Source organism: Myotis yumanensis, unplaced genomic scaffold (genome assembly GCF_028538775.1).
Source record: "Myotis yumanensis isolate MYYU_CA2020_CCGP unplaced genomic scaffold, mMyoYum1.0.hap1 SCAF_2, whole genome shotgun sequence".
Lineage (NCBI taxonomy): Eukaryota > Metazoa > Chordata > Mammalia > Chiroptera > Vespertilionidae > Myotis > Myotis yumanensis.
In genome coordinates this window covers 68,645,074-68,663,578 of record NW_027223753.1, presented here as the reverse complement: position 1 = coordinate 68,663,578, position 18,505 = coordinate 68,645,074, and the positions used below count along the sequence as shown (strand labels likewise).

The 18,505-nt window shown below is 43.6% G+C and overlaps 1 protein-coding gene across 5 annotated transcripts in view; it reads right to left on the bottom strand.

The window, feature by feature from the left end:
• ZNF326 (zinc finger protein 326) overlaps positions 1-18,505 on the bottom strand; it is a 45,029-nt gene that overhangs the window by 10,600 nt on the left and 15,924 nt on the right. For all 5 annotated transcript variants that reach the window (XM_070405574.1, XM_070405575.1, XM_070405576.1 and 2 more), the window contains 4 exons: positions 16,638-16,752; positions 10,986-11,133; positions 9,699-9,798; positions 2,182-2,312 (listed from right to left, as the gene is read on the bottom strand). In XM_070405574.1, the coding sequence (XP_070261675.1) occupies positions 2,182-2,312; positions 9,699-9,798; positions 10,986-11,133; positions 16,638-16,752 (494 nt within the window). The remainder of the gene's footprint in view (positions 1-2,181; positions 2,313-9,698; positions 9,799-10,985; positions 11,134-16,637; positions 16,753-18,505) is intronic.

The window sequence follows — 18,505 nt, the reverse complement described above, 5'->3', positions numbered from 1 at the left end:
CCCAGAATAAAAAGAAAAAAAAGAAAAAAAGGAGCGGTTGGAGCTTTTAGTCACCTGCCAGCTGGAAAACAGCCCTCAGCCCCTCACCCAGACTGGCCAGGCACCCCAGTGGGGACCCCTACCCTGATCCAGGACACCCTTCAGGGCAAACCAGCCAGCCCCTACCCATGCACCAGGCCTCTATCCTATATAGTAAAAGGGTAATATGCTTCCCGGCACCGGGATCAGCGTGACAGGGGGCAGCGCCCAAACCCCCTGATCAGCCCTGCTCTGTGTGTGACAGGGTGCGGCGCCCCAACCCCCTTCCCCCCCCACGGGCCTTGCTCTGTGTGTGACAGGGTAGAGCCATAACCTCCCCATTGGCCCTGCCCTGAGTGTGACAGGGTGCCCCAAACCCCCAATTGGCCCTACCCTGAGCGTGACTGAGGGTGGCATCGCAACCTCCCGATCCGCCCTGCTCTGTGCATGACTGGGCGGCGCCCCAACTTCCCAATCAGCCCTGCTCTGAGCCTGACCAGGGGCTGCACCTAGGGATTGGGCCTGCCCTCTGCCACCCAGGAGCAGGCCTAAGCCAACAGGTCGTTATCCCCCGAGGGGTCCCAGACTGCGAGAGGGCACAGGCCGGGCTGGAGGACCCACCTTCCCGCCCCCCCAGCACCCAAGTGCACAAATGTTTGTGCACCGGGCCTCTAGTATATAATAAAAGGCTAAAATGCAAATTGACTGAACAACGGAACGACCAGACGCTATGATGTTCACTGACCACCCAAGGGGGCAGCCGCTCAACACAAGAGCTGCCCCCTGGTGGTCAGTGCACTCCCACAGGGGGAGTGCCGCTTAGCCAGATGCCAGGCTCAAGGCTGGTGAGTGCAGCAACAGTGGCAGGAGCCTCTCCCACCTCCACAGCAGCGCTAAGGATGTCCGACTGACGGCTTAGGTAGGCCCTAGCCTAAGCAGTCAGTCAGACATCCCCCAAGGGCTCCTGGACTGTGAGAGGGCGCAGGCCAGGCTGAGGGGGACCCCACCCCACTCTGAGTGCACGAATTTCGTGCACCAGACCTCTAGTTTTACATAAGGGCGAAAAGGTAATTTATGCAATGTCTAGTTTTCAAAAAAGTGCCAAAGGAATAACAAAAGAGAAAGACAAAGATTTTTAAAATGTTATATGTGCTTAAAGTAGCTAAAAAAAAGTCTGAAAAAGCTTGAGTTAAATGAGATTCACCTTTAATACAACATACGAATTTGAGAACCAAGCATGTTCTATTTAAAACATAAGTCTTTAGCCCTGGCCAGGTAGCTAAGTTGGGTAGAGTATCATTCAATATGCCAAGTTTGTGGGGTTTGATGCCCAGTTAGAGCATATAACAATCAACCAATAAATACATAAATAAGTGAAACAAGAAATCGATGTTTTTCTCACTCTCTCCCCAACCCCCGTCTCACTGTCTCTCTCCCTTTCTCTCTCAAATCAATTTAAAAAAAAAACTTGTCTTTAACATTTACATTTTTAAATTTGCCTTTCAAATTTTGCACAATATAAATATTTTTACTTGAAATAAATTTGACTGAATAAAAGCAATCAATAGAAGAATAATATGCTAACAAAAAGAAAACTCTTTACTAAAGAATACTTTAGTAAATTCTACTTAAAAATGTAAGAATAAGGATAGTAATTGATAAGCCTTTTACTTTTATTTTTCCTGACTACAGAAAAATGTTATAATCAAATCATTCCTTCCTTTTGTTCTAAAACACACATACACACACACATACAATCATTTTGTATCAACTTAAAAAAGTTAAAAAAGGAAGTTCATTAACAGCTTTAATTTCCTGAATGCCTACTATGTGCCAAGCACTTTTTAAGTTAAGAGCCTTTTACATTTTCATTAACCTAATCTTTAGTCACATAAAAGTAAAATGATTTATCCATCCCCACTTTACACATAAAGTTAAACAAAATTAATTTACATGCATGTACTGAACCACAATTCAAACCCAAAATGTCTTGATCCACAGTCCACAATCTATTCTACATATTGCCTCTCTCTAGCTATCTTTACAGTAATTCACAGGTGAGATTACTAGGATTGTACACAATGGCCTTTAAAGAACAATAAGGGACTGATGAATGATTTAAAGACTTCATTAGGATAGATGTTAGGATAGAAGAAAACTTACCTGCTTCCCTTTGATATGATCAGGAGACTTTAAGTGTTGCTGAACTGAGCTATGTAAAGCAGGGATATACACACTACAAGCACTGCAGTGAACAGTCTCTACTTTCATCATGTGATCATCTGCAGAAACACCTACAAAAAAATCCAATAAATAATAGTAAATGACTCAGATGTTTTTATTTCAGACAAATCAAGTTTTATTATTTTGTTCCCATAATTATTTATACTCCTTCCCAAAATACTAGGACTGGAGTAGTACACAGTTTATGTTGAGTTTTTCTATCCTATCTAATAAAGAAATATGCTAATTGACCCTCACGCCGTAATAAAGATGGCGGCACCCACAGCAAATAAGGAGGGAATATGCTAATTGCTGTCCCGCCCTCAAAGATGGCAGCGCCCACAGCCACAAGATGGCCGGCAGGGAAGGGCAGTTGTGGGCGATCACTCCAGCAGGGGAGGGCAGTTAGAGGCAACCGGGCCAGCAGGGGAGGGCAGTTGGGAGCAACCTGGATGGCAGGGGAGGGGAGTTGGGACCAACCGTGCCAGCAGGGGAAGGCAGTTGGGGGCGATCGGGCTGGCAGGGGAGCAGTTAGGCGTCGATCAGGCTGGCAGGGTAGTGGCTAGGGGGTGATCAGGCTAGCAGACAGAAGCGGTTAGGGCAGCGGTTCTCAACGTGTGCGTGGCGACCCCTTTGGGGGTCGAACGACCCTTTCACAGGGGTTGCCTAAGACCATCAGAAAACACATATATAATTACATATTGTTTTTGTGATTAATCACTATGCTTAATTATGTTCAATTTTTAACAATGAAGATACATCCTGCATATCAGATATTTACATTACGATTCATAACAGTAGCAAAACTACAGTTATGAAGTAGCAACGAAAATAATTTTATGTTTGGGGGTCACCTCAACATGAGGAACTGTATTAAAGGGTCACGGCATTAGGAAGGTTGAGAACCACAGGGTTAAGGGCAATCAGGCAGGCAGGCAAGCGAGCAGCTGGGAGTCAGCAGTCCCAGATTATGAGAAGGATGTCCGATTGCTGGTCCCAAGGGGTCTCAGATTGGAGAGGGTGTAGGCTGGACTGAGGAACAACCCCCCCCTCCCCCCCACCCCCCGCTGCCAGTGCACGAATTTTGTGCACCAGGCCTCTAGTATATCTCATAAATCTGCACATATATATTAAAAGTACATGAATAAAAGACTAAAATTATAAAGTATAATTACATTATATTTCTTAGTCATGTTATATAATTATTGTCTGAAACCTATACATCCACCCCAAAAAGAAAATATAAAAGAAAACAAATGTGATATTTTCGGTAAAATAAGAATTTTCATGATTATGAATGTGAGTGGCTAGGACTAGGGGAAAGGACATCAAAATTGAATTCATGAGAAACAAAATATGTTGGACGGAGAACCAAGATGGCGGCGTAGGGAGCGGACCTGTGTGTGCTGCTCTCTCACAGCATCATTGAAACTATCAACTATGAAGTAAACAACCGCCACTCAGAACCATGGGGAAGTTGGCCCAGTGGGAGATCTACAACTGGAGGAAAAGAAAGAAGCGCAGTGAGACTGAGTGGGAGCTACGGAGGCACCAAAACCAGAGGTACGCAGTCACACGCCACGCGGGCTGCAAATGGATTCTCGGTTTTTTACGAACCCTCGAATCCGCTGGGCTTGCTTGGGGCGGGTCTCTGAGGCCCCAGATCCCACAGGGAGAGGCGGCCACGGCCTTGCAGTGGTCGGAGAGCGAGGGAAGCTCTGACACGCGGCTGCTCGGCGGCACTGAGGGACAAGAAGTCCTGGTGTCCCGGGGAGGCGAGGGGCGCGGAGACGCCGCCATCGCTATTTCCTCCATGCTGGCGACTCCCTGTGACCCCGCACTACCCTCAGGGCTGTGCCAGAGGCACAAGAGGGAATGACTGTGCTTTTACAAACTCTCAAATCCACTGAGCTGGTTCGGGCGGGTCTCTGAGGCCCCAGGCCCCAAGGCGAGAGACGGCTCGGCCTTCCAGCGGTCAGAAAGCGAGGGAGGCTCTGGCGCTCGGCTGCTCGCCGGCACTGGGGGACGCAAAGTCCTGGAGTCCTGGATAGGCAAGGGGCCGCTGAGTCTCCGCCCCGGCGACTCCCTGTGACCCCGCCCTACGCAATTTACATTCCCATCTGGGCTGTGCCAGACTCACAAGTAGAAACGCCTTTGCTCCTGCAAACTTTCAAATCCACTGAGCTGGTTCAGGCGGGATCATGAAGCACCAGACCCTACGGGGAGAGGCAGCACGGCCTTGCAGCCATCAGAAAGCGAGGGAGACTCTGTTGCACAGCTGCTCGCCGGCACTGGGGGACACAAAGCCCTGGCAGAGATTCAAGGGGCCGCGGAGACTCAGCCAGTGCTATTTGCTCCGCCATGGCGACTCCCTGAGTCTCAGCCCTAATCAATTTACATCCCCATCCAAGCTGTGCCAGGTGCACAAAAAGACCCACCTGCGCTTTTGCAGCCTATCCCAACAAATTGCAGACTTCAACTGCTCGCAGCCATGAGAGACACACTCAAGAAGCAGACCCAGGAGAACCAGGATGGCGGCATAAGGAAAAGACCTGTGCGTGCTACCTCACACAACAACATCGAAACTACCAAATATCAGACAAACACCTATCATACAGAACCATGGGAAAGTTGGCCCAGTGGAAGCTCTACAACTGGAAGGAGAGAAAGAACATTGAGACTGAGTAGGATGTGACACCAAGTACAGAGCCCAACCCAACAAACTGCAGATTTCAACTCCTCGCATAGAAAGAAGCGCATTGAGACTGAGTAGGGTGTGCAGAGGCACCAAGTACAGAGCCCATCCCAGCAGGCTGCAGATTTCAGCTCCTGGCATCTGGGAGGGACGCAATCGGGGGGCAGAGTCGGGTCCGGGGCCGGTCAGGGCTGGGCCTGACTCGGCCGGCACTGTGGAACTGCTGTACCAGCAAGTGCACAAACATGCCCACTGGTCCCAGTCTCTTGTGGGACGCTGGGGGACAGCAGACAGGCAGTCTGTGCACTTGGTGGAGGGCAGGAGTGCTGGATGTTCAACCACCAGGAACGCCTGGAGATTTTGTCTAGTGGGGAGCCGTCGGCAAGGGACAGAGGGCCAAACTTCCTGTTTCCCCGGTAAGGCTGGGATGGCCCCGGTGAGGTCGGGATGGCCCCGGTGAGGTTGAAACAGTCCCGGTGTGGTAGGGACGACCCCGGTCAGGTTGAAACAGCCCCCGTGAGGTAGGGACGACCCCAGTCAGGTCGAAATGGCCCCGGTGTGGTAGGGACAACCCCAGTCAGGTTGAAACAGCCCCGGTGTGGTAGGGACAACCCCGGTGAGGTTGAAACGGCCCCCGTGAGGTAGGGACGACCCTGATCAGGTCGAAACGGCCCCGGTGTGGTAGGGACAACCCCGGTCAGGTTGAAACGGCCCCCGTGAGGTAGGGACGACCCCGGTGAGGTTGAAACGGCCCCCGTGAGGTAGGGACGACCCTGGTCAGGTCGAAACGGCCCCGGTGTGGTAGGGACAACCCCAGTGAGGTTGAAACGGCCCCCGTGAGGTAGGGACGACCCCAGTGAGGTTGAAACAGCCCCCGTGAGGTAGGGACGACCCCAGTCAGGTCGAAACGGCCCCGGTGTGGTAGGGACGACCCCGGTGAGGTTGAAACGGCCCCCGTGAGGTAGGGATGACCCTGGTCAGGTCGAAACGGCCCCGGTGTGGTAGGGACAACCCCGGTCAGGTTGCAACAGCCCCCGTGAGGTAGGGACGACCCCAGTCAGGTCGAAACGGCCCCGGTGTGGTAGGGACAACCCCGGTCAGGTTGAAACGGCCCCGGTGTGGTAGGGACGACCCCGGTGAGGTTGAAACAGCCCCCGTGAGGTAGGGACGACCCCGGTGAGGTTGAAACGGCCCCCGTGAGGTAGGGACGACCCTGGTCGGGTCGAAACGGCCCCGGTGTGGTAGGGACGACCCCGGTGAGGTTGAAACGGCCCCCGTGAGGTAGGGACGACCCCGGTGAGGTTGAAACAGCCCCCGTGAGGTAGGGACGACCCTGGTCAGGTCGAAACGGCCCCGGTGTGGTAGGGACAACCCCGGTCAGGTTGAAACAGCCCCGGTGTGGTAGGGACAACCCCGGTCAGGTTGAAACGGCCCCGGTGTGGTAGGGACGACCCCGGTGAGGTTGAAAGGGCCCCCGTGAGGTAGGGACGACCCCGGTGAGGTTGAAACGGCCCTGGTGAGGCTCAGACAGCCCTGGTGAGGTTGAGACTACTCCAGTGAGGTTGGGACAAATAAAGGGGACCAGTATGGACTGATGAACAGGGGTAGATACAGAAGCAGAGCAACATTGAACAGAATGTTAAACTACAGTGGGAAGCCTGGGGAGGGTTGGGGGGGGGGGGATTAAGAGACCAACTGAAGGACTTATATGCATGCATATAAGATTAACCAATGGACACAAGACACGGGGCGGGGGGGGGGGGCGGGGGGTAGGGGCCGGGGGAATGTCAAGGGGGGGAAAAAAGGAGACATATGTAATACTCTTTGTAATACTTTAAGAAATAAAAATTATTAAAAAAAAAAAAAAAAAAGATTCAAAATCTGCTTCAGGTGTGCCTGCATGGTTAAGACCAGGTCACAATAAAAAAAAAAAAAAACAAAAAAACAAAAACAAAAACAAAATATGTTGGACATTGAAAATAGCAATTGATGTTTATTACAGGTAAATATATAAATACTAGAAGCCTGTTGCATGAAGAGATTCATGCAATAGGCCTTCCTTTCCCCTGGCTGCTGGCACCAGTTTTCCTCCGGCACCGGGCACCCAGGCCTTCGCTCTGGCTGGGCTCCAGACGGAGCCGGCCCCAGGGCCGGCTGCGCAGCGAAGCCTCACAGCCCCAGGGCTGTCGGCGCTGATCCGGCCCCAGGGCTGTGAGGCTTCACTCCACCACTTGGAGCCTATGTATGCAAATTAACCGCCATCTTTGTTAGGTTAATTTGCATACTCTTCCGATTGGCTGGTTAGTGTAGCAAAGGTACGGTCAGTTTACATGTTTGTCTATTATTAGGTAAGACTAGAGGCCCGGAGCACAAAAATTTGTGCACTGGGGGGAGGGGGGCGGGGGGGGGGGGCGTCCCTCAGCCCTGCCTGTGCCCTCTCGCAGTCTGGGACCCTTCAGTGGATGACCACTTGCTGGCTTAGGCCTGCTCCCCAGGGGATTGGGCCTAAGATGGCAATCAGACATCCCTCTGGCAGCCTGGCAGCCCTCGGGGGATGTCCACTTGCCAGCGGGGAGCAAACCTAAGCTGCAGTCAGACATCCTTAGAGCTGCGGCCATGGCCGGCTGAAAGCAGTTACCTGGGGTTTGTTTAGCTTCTATAATTGAAACATTGTTGCTTCCAGAGCTCAGAGCCGGGCTGCGGCAGGCGGGGAACCTTGGCTTCCTCCATCACTGGAGCAAGCAAGCCTCATGTTCCCTTCAGTTGCGTGGCTGCCGGCCGCCATCTTTGTTGGCAGTTAATTTGCATATTGCCCTGATTAGCCAATGGGAAGCGTAGCGGAGGTACGGTTAATTACCCTTTTTGTCTTTTATTAGATAGGATATGCAAAGGGTAAGTATAAGAGAAAATGGCTCCTCCTTGGAATTGCAGGTAATTCAATATAGCTGAGGCACAGAGTAAAAAGAAAGAACAAAAGGTGAGAACAGAGAAAAAGAAAAAGGCCTAGACCAGTGGTCGGCAAACGGCGGCTCGCGAGCCACATGCGGCTCTTCGGCCCCTTGAGTGTGGCTCTTCCACAAAATACCATGTGCGGGCGCGCACGTACGGTGCGATTGAAACTTCGTGGCCCATGTGCAGAAGTTGGTTTTTGGCCTGGGCGAAACAAGTATACAAGACGAGTGTGGATGGGAGAGTTGGAAAGGGTCTATCTCAGCAAACGTACCTCAATCAGATTGAGGACATTTTTAGCAAAGGCCAGCTTAGGAGTACCCTAATTAAGTTAATAACAATGTACCTACCTATATAGTTTAAGTTTAAAAAATTTGTCTCTCAAAAGAAATTTCAATCATTGTACTGCTGATATTTGGCTCTGTTGACTAATGAGTTTGCTGACCACTGGCCTAGACCATGGAGAGCCTTTTGTGCCATGCCTAGGAATTTGAACTTTAATCTGAATGGGGGGAACCACTGAAAATTCTTGAAGTAAAGATGCAATATAGTAGAATTAGAGTTCAGAAAGACTGGAAGAAAACTAGTTAGCAAAATACTGTAATTGTCAAAAGAGCACACAAAGGTTTGAACAAATGCATTACTTAAAGAGGAGATAAACAGACTTGGTAGACATTTAAAAGATGGAACCTAAAGGACACAATGCTACAAATAGAATCAAATCACAGTAAGTACTCAGGTTTTAACTTCATACTTCTGGCTTTGATGGTAGGGCCACTTTCCAACATAATGAAGGAGGTACTTGTAGAGTATTTGTTTTGTTTTCTTCATGGGCTGGAGGATGCTCAAAGATAGGACAGAGTTTTTTGGATATGTTGATTTTGGGGAACTGCTGAAGAGAGATGTGAATAGGCACTTGGATGTATAACGTTAGAGTTCAAAAGAGAGATCTGTGCTATAGATGCATAAGTAATTAACAAAAGTGTTCATTTAAGCTCTGTAAATAATACAGGAAGAAATAGAGAGAGATAATAATGGGACAAATGACTGAATTCTGGGAAATACTGACTTCTAAAAATCTGATACAGAAAGAAAAGCACACAAAATGAAAAATGACAAGGGAATACAGAGAGCATCAGGGCAGTGAGATACCAGAAAAACCAAGGGAGGAAATGGGTTCACAGAGAATAAAGTTATCAGTGAAAAATGTTGTAGAAGTAAGATAATGATTCAAAAGAATCTATTGCAGTTGGTGTTGGTAACCTTTGCCAGGGCAGTTTCAGTCAACTAATGGTAGCAGAAAATTATCTACTATAGGTAAAGCAATAAATGGGAAGTGAAGAAACAGAGACCAGTGTGGACTATGCCTAACGAAGCTTGGCTGTTTAGAGAGAAAGGCGGGTTTTAGGTGAACAGATGTCCATTTTCATTTTCCTCTGTTCCTTTGGGGTTTTTTTTTTTATTTTTAAGATAAGAATAGGCTTCAAGGGAGGGAGTTAAAAGAGAAGAGGGAAAAACAGAAGAGGAAAAGTCATTAAGGAAATGATAGGAATAAGAAAGACAGGACAGATGGTAGAAGAACTTCCATCCAGAGGTAAAGTTGATTTTTCCTCTAAAACTGAAGTGAAGGCCACAAGTGTAGAAAGTGATAAATTTGTAAACATGAGAACAAGAAGTCAAAGTTCATTTCTTATAACCCACTCAGTGCTACCAAATATAACTATGTACTGTATCACTCTAGTGGGCATCTTTACATAGAAATAGGTTACAGCATAAAATATACATGTAAATTTTCGAAAACAATTTTACTTACCTTCCATAACATCTTTTTCAATTATTTTGACTACTTCTGTTTGATTATTTGTCTGTTGCTTACGAATAGATGTTTTCTTGAATTTATTCACCATACATTCCTAGAAAACAAAATAGGAAGAATCCAAAAAATTATCAGTGAGCATTTAGCATATGCTCAGTACCATGCTTGGCCTATGAAACAGTATGTGTTATATAAGAACTACTATCTGTTCTCAAGAAGCTTACAATTTAGTTGAAAAGACTATCATAATGTACCAATAAACTACAAAAAGTATTCACTTTTCAAAACATATTTTAGGCAGATAGAGTAAGAGAAATCAAAGAGAGTAGACTAGTCAAGGTCTTCTCTGCCCTGGCCAGTGTGACTCAGTGATTGAGCATCAACCTATGAACCAGAAGGTGACAGTTAGATTCCCGGTTAGGGCATATGCCCCAGTTGCAGGTTTGATCCCCAGTAGGGGATGTGCAGGAGGCAGCTGATCAATGATTCGCAGGGACACAATTCTGCGAGGATATAGAGGAGTGAATGATCATTGTATTTCTAGCCTTCTAACAAATCCATCTCTTCTGCCCAAATTAACTGTATGCACAATTAGCAGTCCAGCTCTAGCACCTTCCTTAAGCATCCCTGAACCCAACTATCCTTCCTTACTCCAAAAACCCCTTCTGCACATACTATCATTCTTGGCCCTCCCATTTAACTGTGTCATCTGTGTATGAGTGTGTTCTATTTCCAACTGTTGTCTGTTCAATGAGGGTACTGTCTGAATCTTCCGTGCCTACACAGCACATTTCATAAATATTCAAGAAAAATTGTTGAACTGATGACCACACACTCATAATACAAAGGACACTAAACAGACACCTGACTCTCTGGTTCTGAATTCAGACTCCACTACTTACTGAGTCACTAAACTGTTCTGAGCATGATCTTCCATGATAAAATAGGAGTTGTTCTGAGGCTCAAATAAAATACCAGAGTACTCAAGCACAACACCACATACACAGAACCCCTCGATGGATAGCTGATTCTGCATCAATAAAGTTGTTAAAGGAATTCTTTTCCTGACACCTGTACCAGAAATTACTGTAAGAAACATAAAATGTCCCCTCAAATAACAAATCTAAATTATATTATACAAGAGGAATTCACATCTAATTGCAAGTTCATTTTAAAATAACAAATTAAAATTTTAGAAACATAATATGGGAAATGGAGAATTACAAAAAATAAGAAATTGAAATTTCAGATAAAGTGCTCTTCACTTTAAAAACAGCTACTTACATGCAAAAACTCCATAACTACTTTATCAAATTTAGTTTGTTTCTGAATATGATCTAATGTTTCCTGGTGTGAAGAACTTTCCAGATGCAGTTCAATATCTTTTTCTTCAAATGTTCGAAATTTACAAAATGAACATGTGAATGCCATTCTATAAGGGAAAAAAAGTATTTCTTTATATATTACTTTATTTACTTACAGAGTGCATATAAAGATAACAATGAAACTAAGTTTAGTAGCATGATTTCCTTTCTTCCACTTTATGGGTGATGTAAATTTAGCTTAAGTCAGAAAAAAAAAATATTTCGTTAAGTACCTATTTGGATAACACTGTCATTATACTACTTTGCATTTCTGACCCATCCTGGAGCTTCTGAGTATGAGAGATGGAATATCTATATCTACTTCATCTAATCCCAAACTCTCTATTTCTAGCCTAGACCAGTTAGAAAGCCAAAGCAAACTGTGACAAGTATCAATTTCCAAAGTTCCACTACTTGTTTTACACTCTGTTCCATCCTCCAGTTTCCAAACCACTAAAGTAGTATCAACACAGCCAGGTGGGACATCAGACAACCATAATTCACTCCCTTGGAGCTCTTGGATGACCAAAGTCCTATTCCCTAAAGACCATTTCAGGATAACTAACAGTCCTGGTCTGAACAAATGCATGCATTTACAAGCTCTGGAACCATCCCAGAATGAATTCCCTCATTTTCTCCCATTTAATTGCTCCTATCTTACATATGTTCATTTCCTTTTCCTACAATTATAACCACCATTTCCTAACTGGTTTCTTTGTCTCCAGCCTCCATTTTCCAATTAATTCCTTACACTACTATTAGATTTATTTTCCTGGTAGAGTATGGGATCTGGAGCCAACTTTTGGGTTGATATCCTAGCCCCCTTGTGTGACCTTGGCCAATAACTTCCTCTGGGCCTTAATTTTCTTATCTTAACCGTTTGAGTCCCAGGGGGTATTGAAAAAACACTGTCGAAGAATCCCAAACAGCGCAACCAAATGAGTACGAAAAGACCCAAACAGCGTGATAGCGCTTGTTTTATTTTATGTCGAGAAATACCAAGCAGCGCTGCTTGGGACTCAAACGGATGTTAATTAAAAGGAGCTGTGTGATGTACTGCGTCAGTAAATCTGAGCGCGAGACTTCGACAATCGGTAACGCACCGTCAGCTGTCCACAATGTTCGAAATGTGCTGGGTTTTCTCAACAAAAAATCTCAGCAGCGCAATCGCGCTGCTTGGGACTCAAACGGTTAATGAAACCAGGATTTAAAAAATTAATACATATAAAGCCCTTAGAACAGTTCCTGGCACACAGTAATTATTCAATTAACTAGAGGCCCGGTGCAGATTCGTGTACTGGTGGGGTCCCTCAGCCTGGCCTGCAGGGATCCGGCCACAACTCACAGTCCAACATCCCTCAAGGAATGTAGTAGTGCACACAGGCGGCGGGCCGGGGAGAAGCCCAAGCCCTGGCCTGGCGCCACACTGCTCCCGCTCATCCAGGCCCCACTGCGCCTGCTGCCACGCCGCCACTTGGTAGGCTCAGCAGGGTCTCCATGCACCTGTCCTAGGGCAATACTGGCGTGCCCATGACCGAGAAGCGGCCGCGGGCTCATGCCCAGTCAGTCCCGATGCTGGTCCCAATCCCGGTCCAGATGGAGAAAGCATAGGGGAAGTGTCTGCAGGAGAGGCTTGCGCTGCCATAGCTGCACTCACCAGCCATGAGCCAGCGTCTGTGGCACTCTCGCTGTGGGAGCGCACAGACCACCAGGGAACAGCTCATGCGTTGAGCGTCTGCCCCCTGGTGGTCAGTGCACATCATAGCAACCGGTCGAACAGTCGCTTAGGCTTTTATATATATAGATTATTGTTACTTCCTAAAGGAGGCAACAGCACATTACTGCTCAAAAAGCTTCATTGGCTCCTTATGGCTAAAAAAAAAAAGTTAAATCCTTTCAGCTGCCATTTAGAACAGCACTTAGTCTCTCCTATCTCTCTATTTGGCTTCACCCAATAATAGCTTTAACAGTATCTGGAACATAGTATGTCTTCATTAAATGTTTTAATTAGCTTATACCTTTTGCCCCACTACAGTCTTTTTCAATCTAAATAGCTTTCCATTTCCTGAATATAAAGGAAACATTCCTGTTTCTTTACTTTTTTACCTCAAACCATGACCTCTACCTGAGCTGCCTAACAACTCCTATTGTCGCCCCTGTCTCCCCCTACCCACCCCCCCAACCCCCCCCCACCCCCCCCCCCCCCCCCCGCACCATTCCTAAATCTGTTAAAATCCACTGGTGCATTTCCCTGCACCCCTATGTAGAGTCTCCTATATGACTACTTCGTACTTTCTTTGGCCCTCTTCACCATATACCGTTTGTCTGCACCTCTCAAAAACCCATTCCTTTCCCTACAGTTCCTTACCTTACCATCCTCTTTATTATATTAAAAACACTCAAATATCCAAGAATACATATATATCACAAGAATAATTATTTTCTGTCAATCTCTTATCCTAACTCAAAGTAAAATGTTCTGATAAATTGAAATAATTTTTAGACTATTTAAAAAGATACTTATCCAAAAATGACAATTTAATTGAACTAATAATACTCTCTTAGTTATGTCATCAGGTTTATATTCAGAATTATGGAAAAAACAGCTAGATGAAAGCTCATTTCTTTTATTTTCTCCAAATCACAATATATATTATTTTAACATGGATACATCATATCCAAACCTATAATTTTTATTGGATAAAGTATTCATAAATAGAAAAATTAATCCTATAATATAAAATCATCTTTGAACTCATAAACATTTGATACAAAACATTCATTTTAATTTATTTCTGCACCCAAGTAACTGCATCCATTATCCTTGCCAAAAGAATAATATCAGAGTGGGAGATATTCCCAAGGACCACAAGGGGTAGCTGCCCCTTAACATTTCTTTTTATGAGTTAATTCTTAATAAGTTTAATTACATTGTTTCTTAGGTCCCAACAAATTAGAAGTAACAAACCAGAAAGAACACAGTTAAATGTTATTAAAGCTGGACACAAAGATTACACAAGTAATACCTTACCAACTAGTATCAAACAACAAATCTGGGAATTAGATGCAACTGAATTTTCTTTTACTACATTTTACATAAATAAAACCAATGTATATATTAAAACCAAGTAATAACAAAGTATCCTGTTTAATATGGAAGAAAATTCATACATTTTAAAAATACCTCCTTAAAAGGGTTTGCAGATTCTGCTCTTAAAATGTTATCTTTTGTATAGTTTTAGACATCTAGAAAATTCAGTTAGCCGAAATATTTCATTCCCTTCATGCTACACATACAAGTTAACCTTTATAGAGCAAAACTGTATTTTGAATGGGAAAAACACTGAATTTACTTTTTCAATTTTATATTATTTATTTCCCTACCATAAGTAGTACCTGGGCAGATTTCAGAGGGAAAAAGATAAATAGCAATACTGTCTTTTTAACAAAACTTCCTAGTAGTCTCTTTTTTTTCCCTATGCATAACTTTACATCTTGCATATATATAGGGTGGGGCAAAATAGGTTACAGTTGTGAGTACATGAAACAATTTATTCTTGTATTATTATTCACAAATTATGGTATTATTTTCCATATGAACAACTGTAAACCTACTTTTGCCCCACCTGTATTTTTCTATTGTGCCTGCATTTTCTGCATATTGTTTCAGGCTTTATAACCAAAGGCATAAGAGCCAAGAAGGGATGCGTCTAACCTTACATATGATTGCTCACACTCTATTGCTATTTAAATAATGTTTTGGAGCTATTATAAATAATTATTATTATAAATAATGCTGTAATGGGCATATTTTCAGATTAGACTCTTCTACATTTTTAGGTTATTTTCTTTGAGAGATAAAAAGTATAAAAAATTCAAGACATTTCTAAAAACTGATAAACTGCTTCCCAGTAGTTATGTTATAAAGTCACCAGAAAATTATGTCTTTTGTCTGTATCCCAGTTAGTTAATCAATAATTTTTCCTCCTAGCTAATAAAATGCTATGCTATAATTTTCAGTTTATTTGCCCTAGAATAATTACATAGCTGTTGTTCTTTCACCAAATTATGTATTAGGCATCTTGTTTCCTTATTTTTTAAAAAATTCTGATTCGGTGATATTTATCTAACTTAAACATTAATCATTTTTCATGTTTATAATATTTTCCAAGTTTGTTTGCTTTCCTTTCAAGTTTTCAATTTGTATCTAAACAAATCTGGTCATTATTCCCTTTGTAATTTATTGTAGAACTTTTAAGCCTAGAAAACAAAATTTTCTTGCAGGGATTAAAATGTTCCATTTTAGTTCCCTGTTATTTTCCTTTTTTTTTTTAGGTTTATTAATTAATCTGGATTCATCCTTGCTGGTGTAAGAAGAGGATCTAAACTATTTTTCTTGTTATTGTTCAAGTAGTTTCATTTGCAGTTATCTTCTTTATTATACACTAGAGGCCCAGTGCACGAAATTCATGAATTCGTGTGGGGGTAGGGGGGTGGTGGGGCTGTCCCTCAGCCCAGCCTCCTGCACACTCTCCAATCCGGGACCCCTCAGGGGATGTCCAACTGCCGGTTCTGGCTGGATCTGATCCAGCCTAAACCAGCAGTTGGACATCCCTCTCGCAATCCGTGACCGCTGCCACCTAACCACTTGCCTGCCTGCCTGCCTGATGGCCCCTACCACCTCTGACTGCCTGCCTGATCACCTCTAACTGCTCCCTGCGAGCCTGATCACCCCCTAACTGCTCCCCTCTGCCAGCCTGATCTCCTCTTAACTGCTCCCCCCTGCCAGCCTGATCGCCCCTAACCACCTCTGCCTCAGCCCCTGCCACCTTGGCTTTGTCCAGAAGGATGTCCAGTCTAATTAGCATATTACCCTTTCATTAGTATAGATTACATTCTTACATATAACACATCTGCTTACAAGCTAGTAATTCAGTTACACCAATTACCTTTTTCTATTACAGCTTTCTGTTTCAGTATCTAGAAAAGCTAGTATCTACTCATTTACTATTATTTTTGTAAAATTTAGTTTTCCTATCCAAGAATATCACTATGGCCTTGTCCAGGTGGCTCAATTGGTTGGAGCATCATTCCATACACCAAAAGGTTGTGGGTTCAATTCCCAGTCAGGGCATGTACAGGAGGCTGCCAATTGATGGTTCTTTCTCTTTCTCTCCCTCTCTCTCAATTCCTTCCTCTCTCTCTCTAAAATCAATAAACATATCCTTGGGTAGGAAAATATATATATAATCACTATGTCTCCATATAGTAAAATATCAAAGACTTTGTGGTTTTCCTCATATTATGACATATATTTCTTATTAAGAGTACTGTATTTCTGAACATTATGAAACAATTATCATTACTGAATAGGACTTTTCCCCTATCTTTCTAAGTGGTAATTGTATATAAGTATCAAAAGTCAAAAACATTCCTATATATCTTTGATCAAAACTTTTCATTTGATGCTCAGGAACTGTTTGCATTCCAATTAATTGCCAATTAATTCCAATTAATCTTTCTAGAAAATGGTTTTATAATGAGCCCAATTTTCTGACTACTAAGCACAAACCTGTATCCATCTCCATATTTCTCACTGTTTTTTTCCCTTCTGCGCCTTTGTTTCTCTCGCCGAGCCTCAATTCGCCGCTTTTCTTCTTCTTCTTCATTTTTTGGATCAATTTTTGCTAGGATATCAGACAAAAATATTCAGACTATAGATTTCCATTCTCCCTTTCCAGTCCCAGTTTATAAAGTACAGACATACAAAGTTTACTTTGTGATAGCAGATTAAATTGAATTCACCAAAAAAAAAAAAAATCAGAGTTCAAGATTACCCAGTATATAAAATCATCATGAATTTTGTCATATTTACTTTTCATCTATGGGAGTCTTTGCTATATATTTTTCTTATATTTTTTTCTCTAAATCTGTTCATTTTGCCTTATTCTCATTTTAAGCAATAAAATCACTATCACCTAAAACAGCAATTTTTAAGTGGTGTGTCACAAGAATTTTTAAAACATGCAATACCTGACTATTTAGTCAGAGGCACTGACTTCTTTTTCCTTTGACTGTCAAATTTAAAACATGACAACAAACAACAATAGCCATCTGGTGTGTATGAAACAAAATTATACCTATTTTTTGGTCAGATCAGGAAAAAGTATAATATATATCTTGGTGTGTCACAAAATTTTATTAATTGGTTTATGGGTTGAATATCGCTTGACCTCAAATCATCTTGAATACCACTTTAAGAAACACTGAAGTAAACTGACCCTGCATTAAAATGGAATTAAATGAAAACTAGAGAGCTGTGGACACAAAAACTCATATATATTATAGGTGCTTACCCAAAATTTCTCAAAATGTGTGAACTCTATATAAAAGCAGTTTCTTCCTGTTTTTAAGAAAGCATTTTAATGCAAATATAATCCTATATAATAAAAGCCTAGGTGGCGTCACACAGCGGCGTCACAAGATGGCCACCACAAGATGGCCGGGGAGGGCAGTTGTGGGCGATCAGGCCGGCAGGGGAGGGCAGTTGGGAGGGATTAGGCTGGCAGGGGAGCAGTTAGGCATCAATCAGGCTGGCAGGGGAGCGGTTAGGGTCAATCAGGCTGGCAGGCAGAAGCGGTTAGGGGTAATCAGACAGGAGAGCAGTTAGGAGCCAGCAGTCCCGGATTGTGAGAGGGCTGTCCCAGATTGGAGAGGGTGCAGGCAGGGCTGAGGGACAACAACGCGCGCCCCCCCCCCCCCGCCCTCCCTCCTGTGCACGAATTTCGTGCACCTGACCTCTAGTAAAGTAATAAAATACCTGGTACAAAATTTACCATTTTAACCATTTGCAAGTGAACAAAATTTAGTGACAGTAAGTACAGCACAATGTTATGCAACCGTCATCACTACTTAGTTTCAAATTTTTTTATCACCCCAAATGGAAAGTCCATAAGTGGTCACTCCTAAATTTCACTTTCCCCAACCCCTTGGTAACTACTAATCCGCTCTCTGTCTCCATAGATTTCTCTGTTCTGGATATTTCACATAAATAGAATCATATAATATGTGGCTTTTTTGTCTGGATTCTTTTATTTAGCATAGTGTTTTCAAGGTTCATTCACGTATTGTACGATATATCTGTACCTACTTCCTTTTTAATAGCTGAATAACATTCCATTGTGTGAACAGATCACATTTTCTTTCATCCATTCATTTGTTAATTAACAACTGCATTGTTTCCACCTTTTGGCTATTATGAATAATGCTGCTATGAAAATTTATGTACAAGCTTTTGTTTGAATACTTCTCTTCAATTCTTTGAAGTATATACCCAGGAGTAGAAATGCTGGGTGACATGGTCAGTCTATATTTATTCATTCAAAAAACTATCAAAATGTTTCCCACAGCAGCTGCACCATTTTATATTCCCAACAGTAA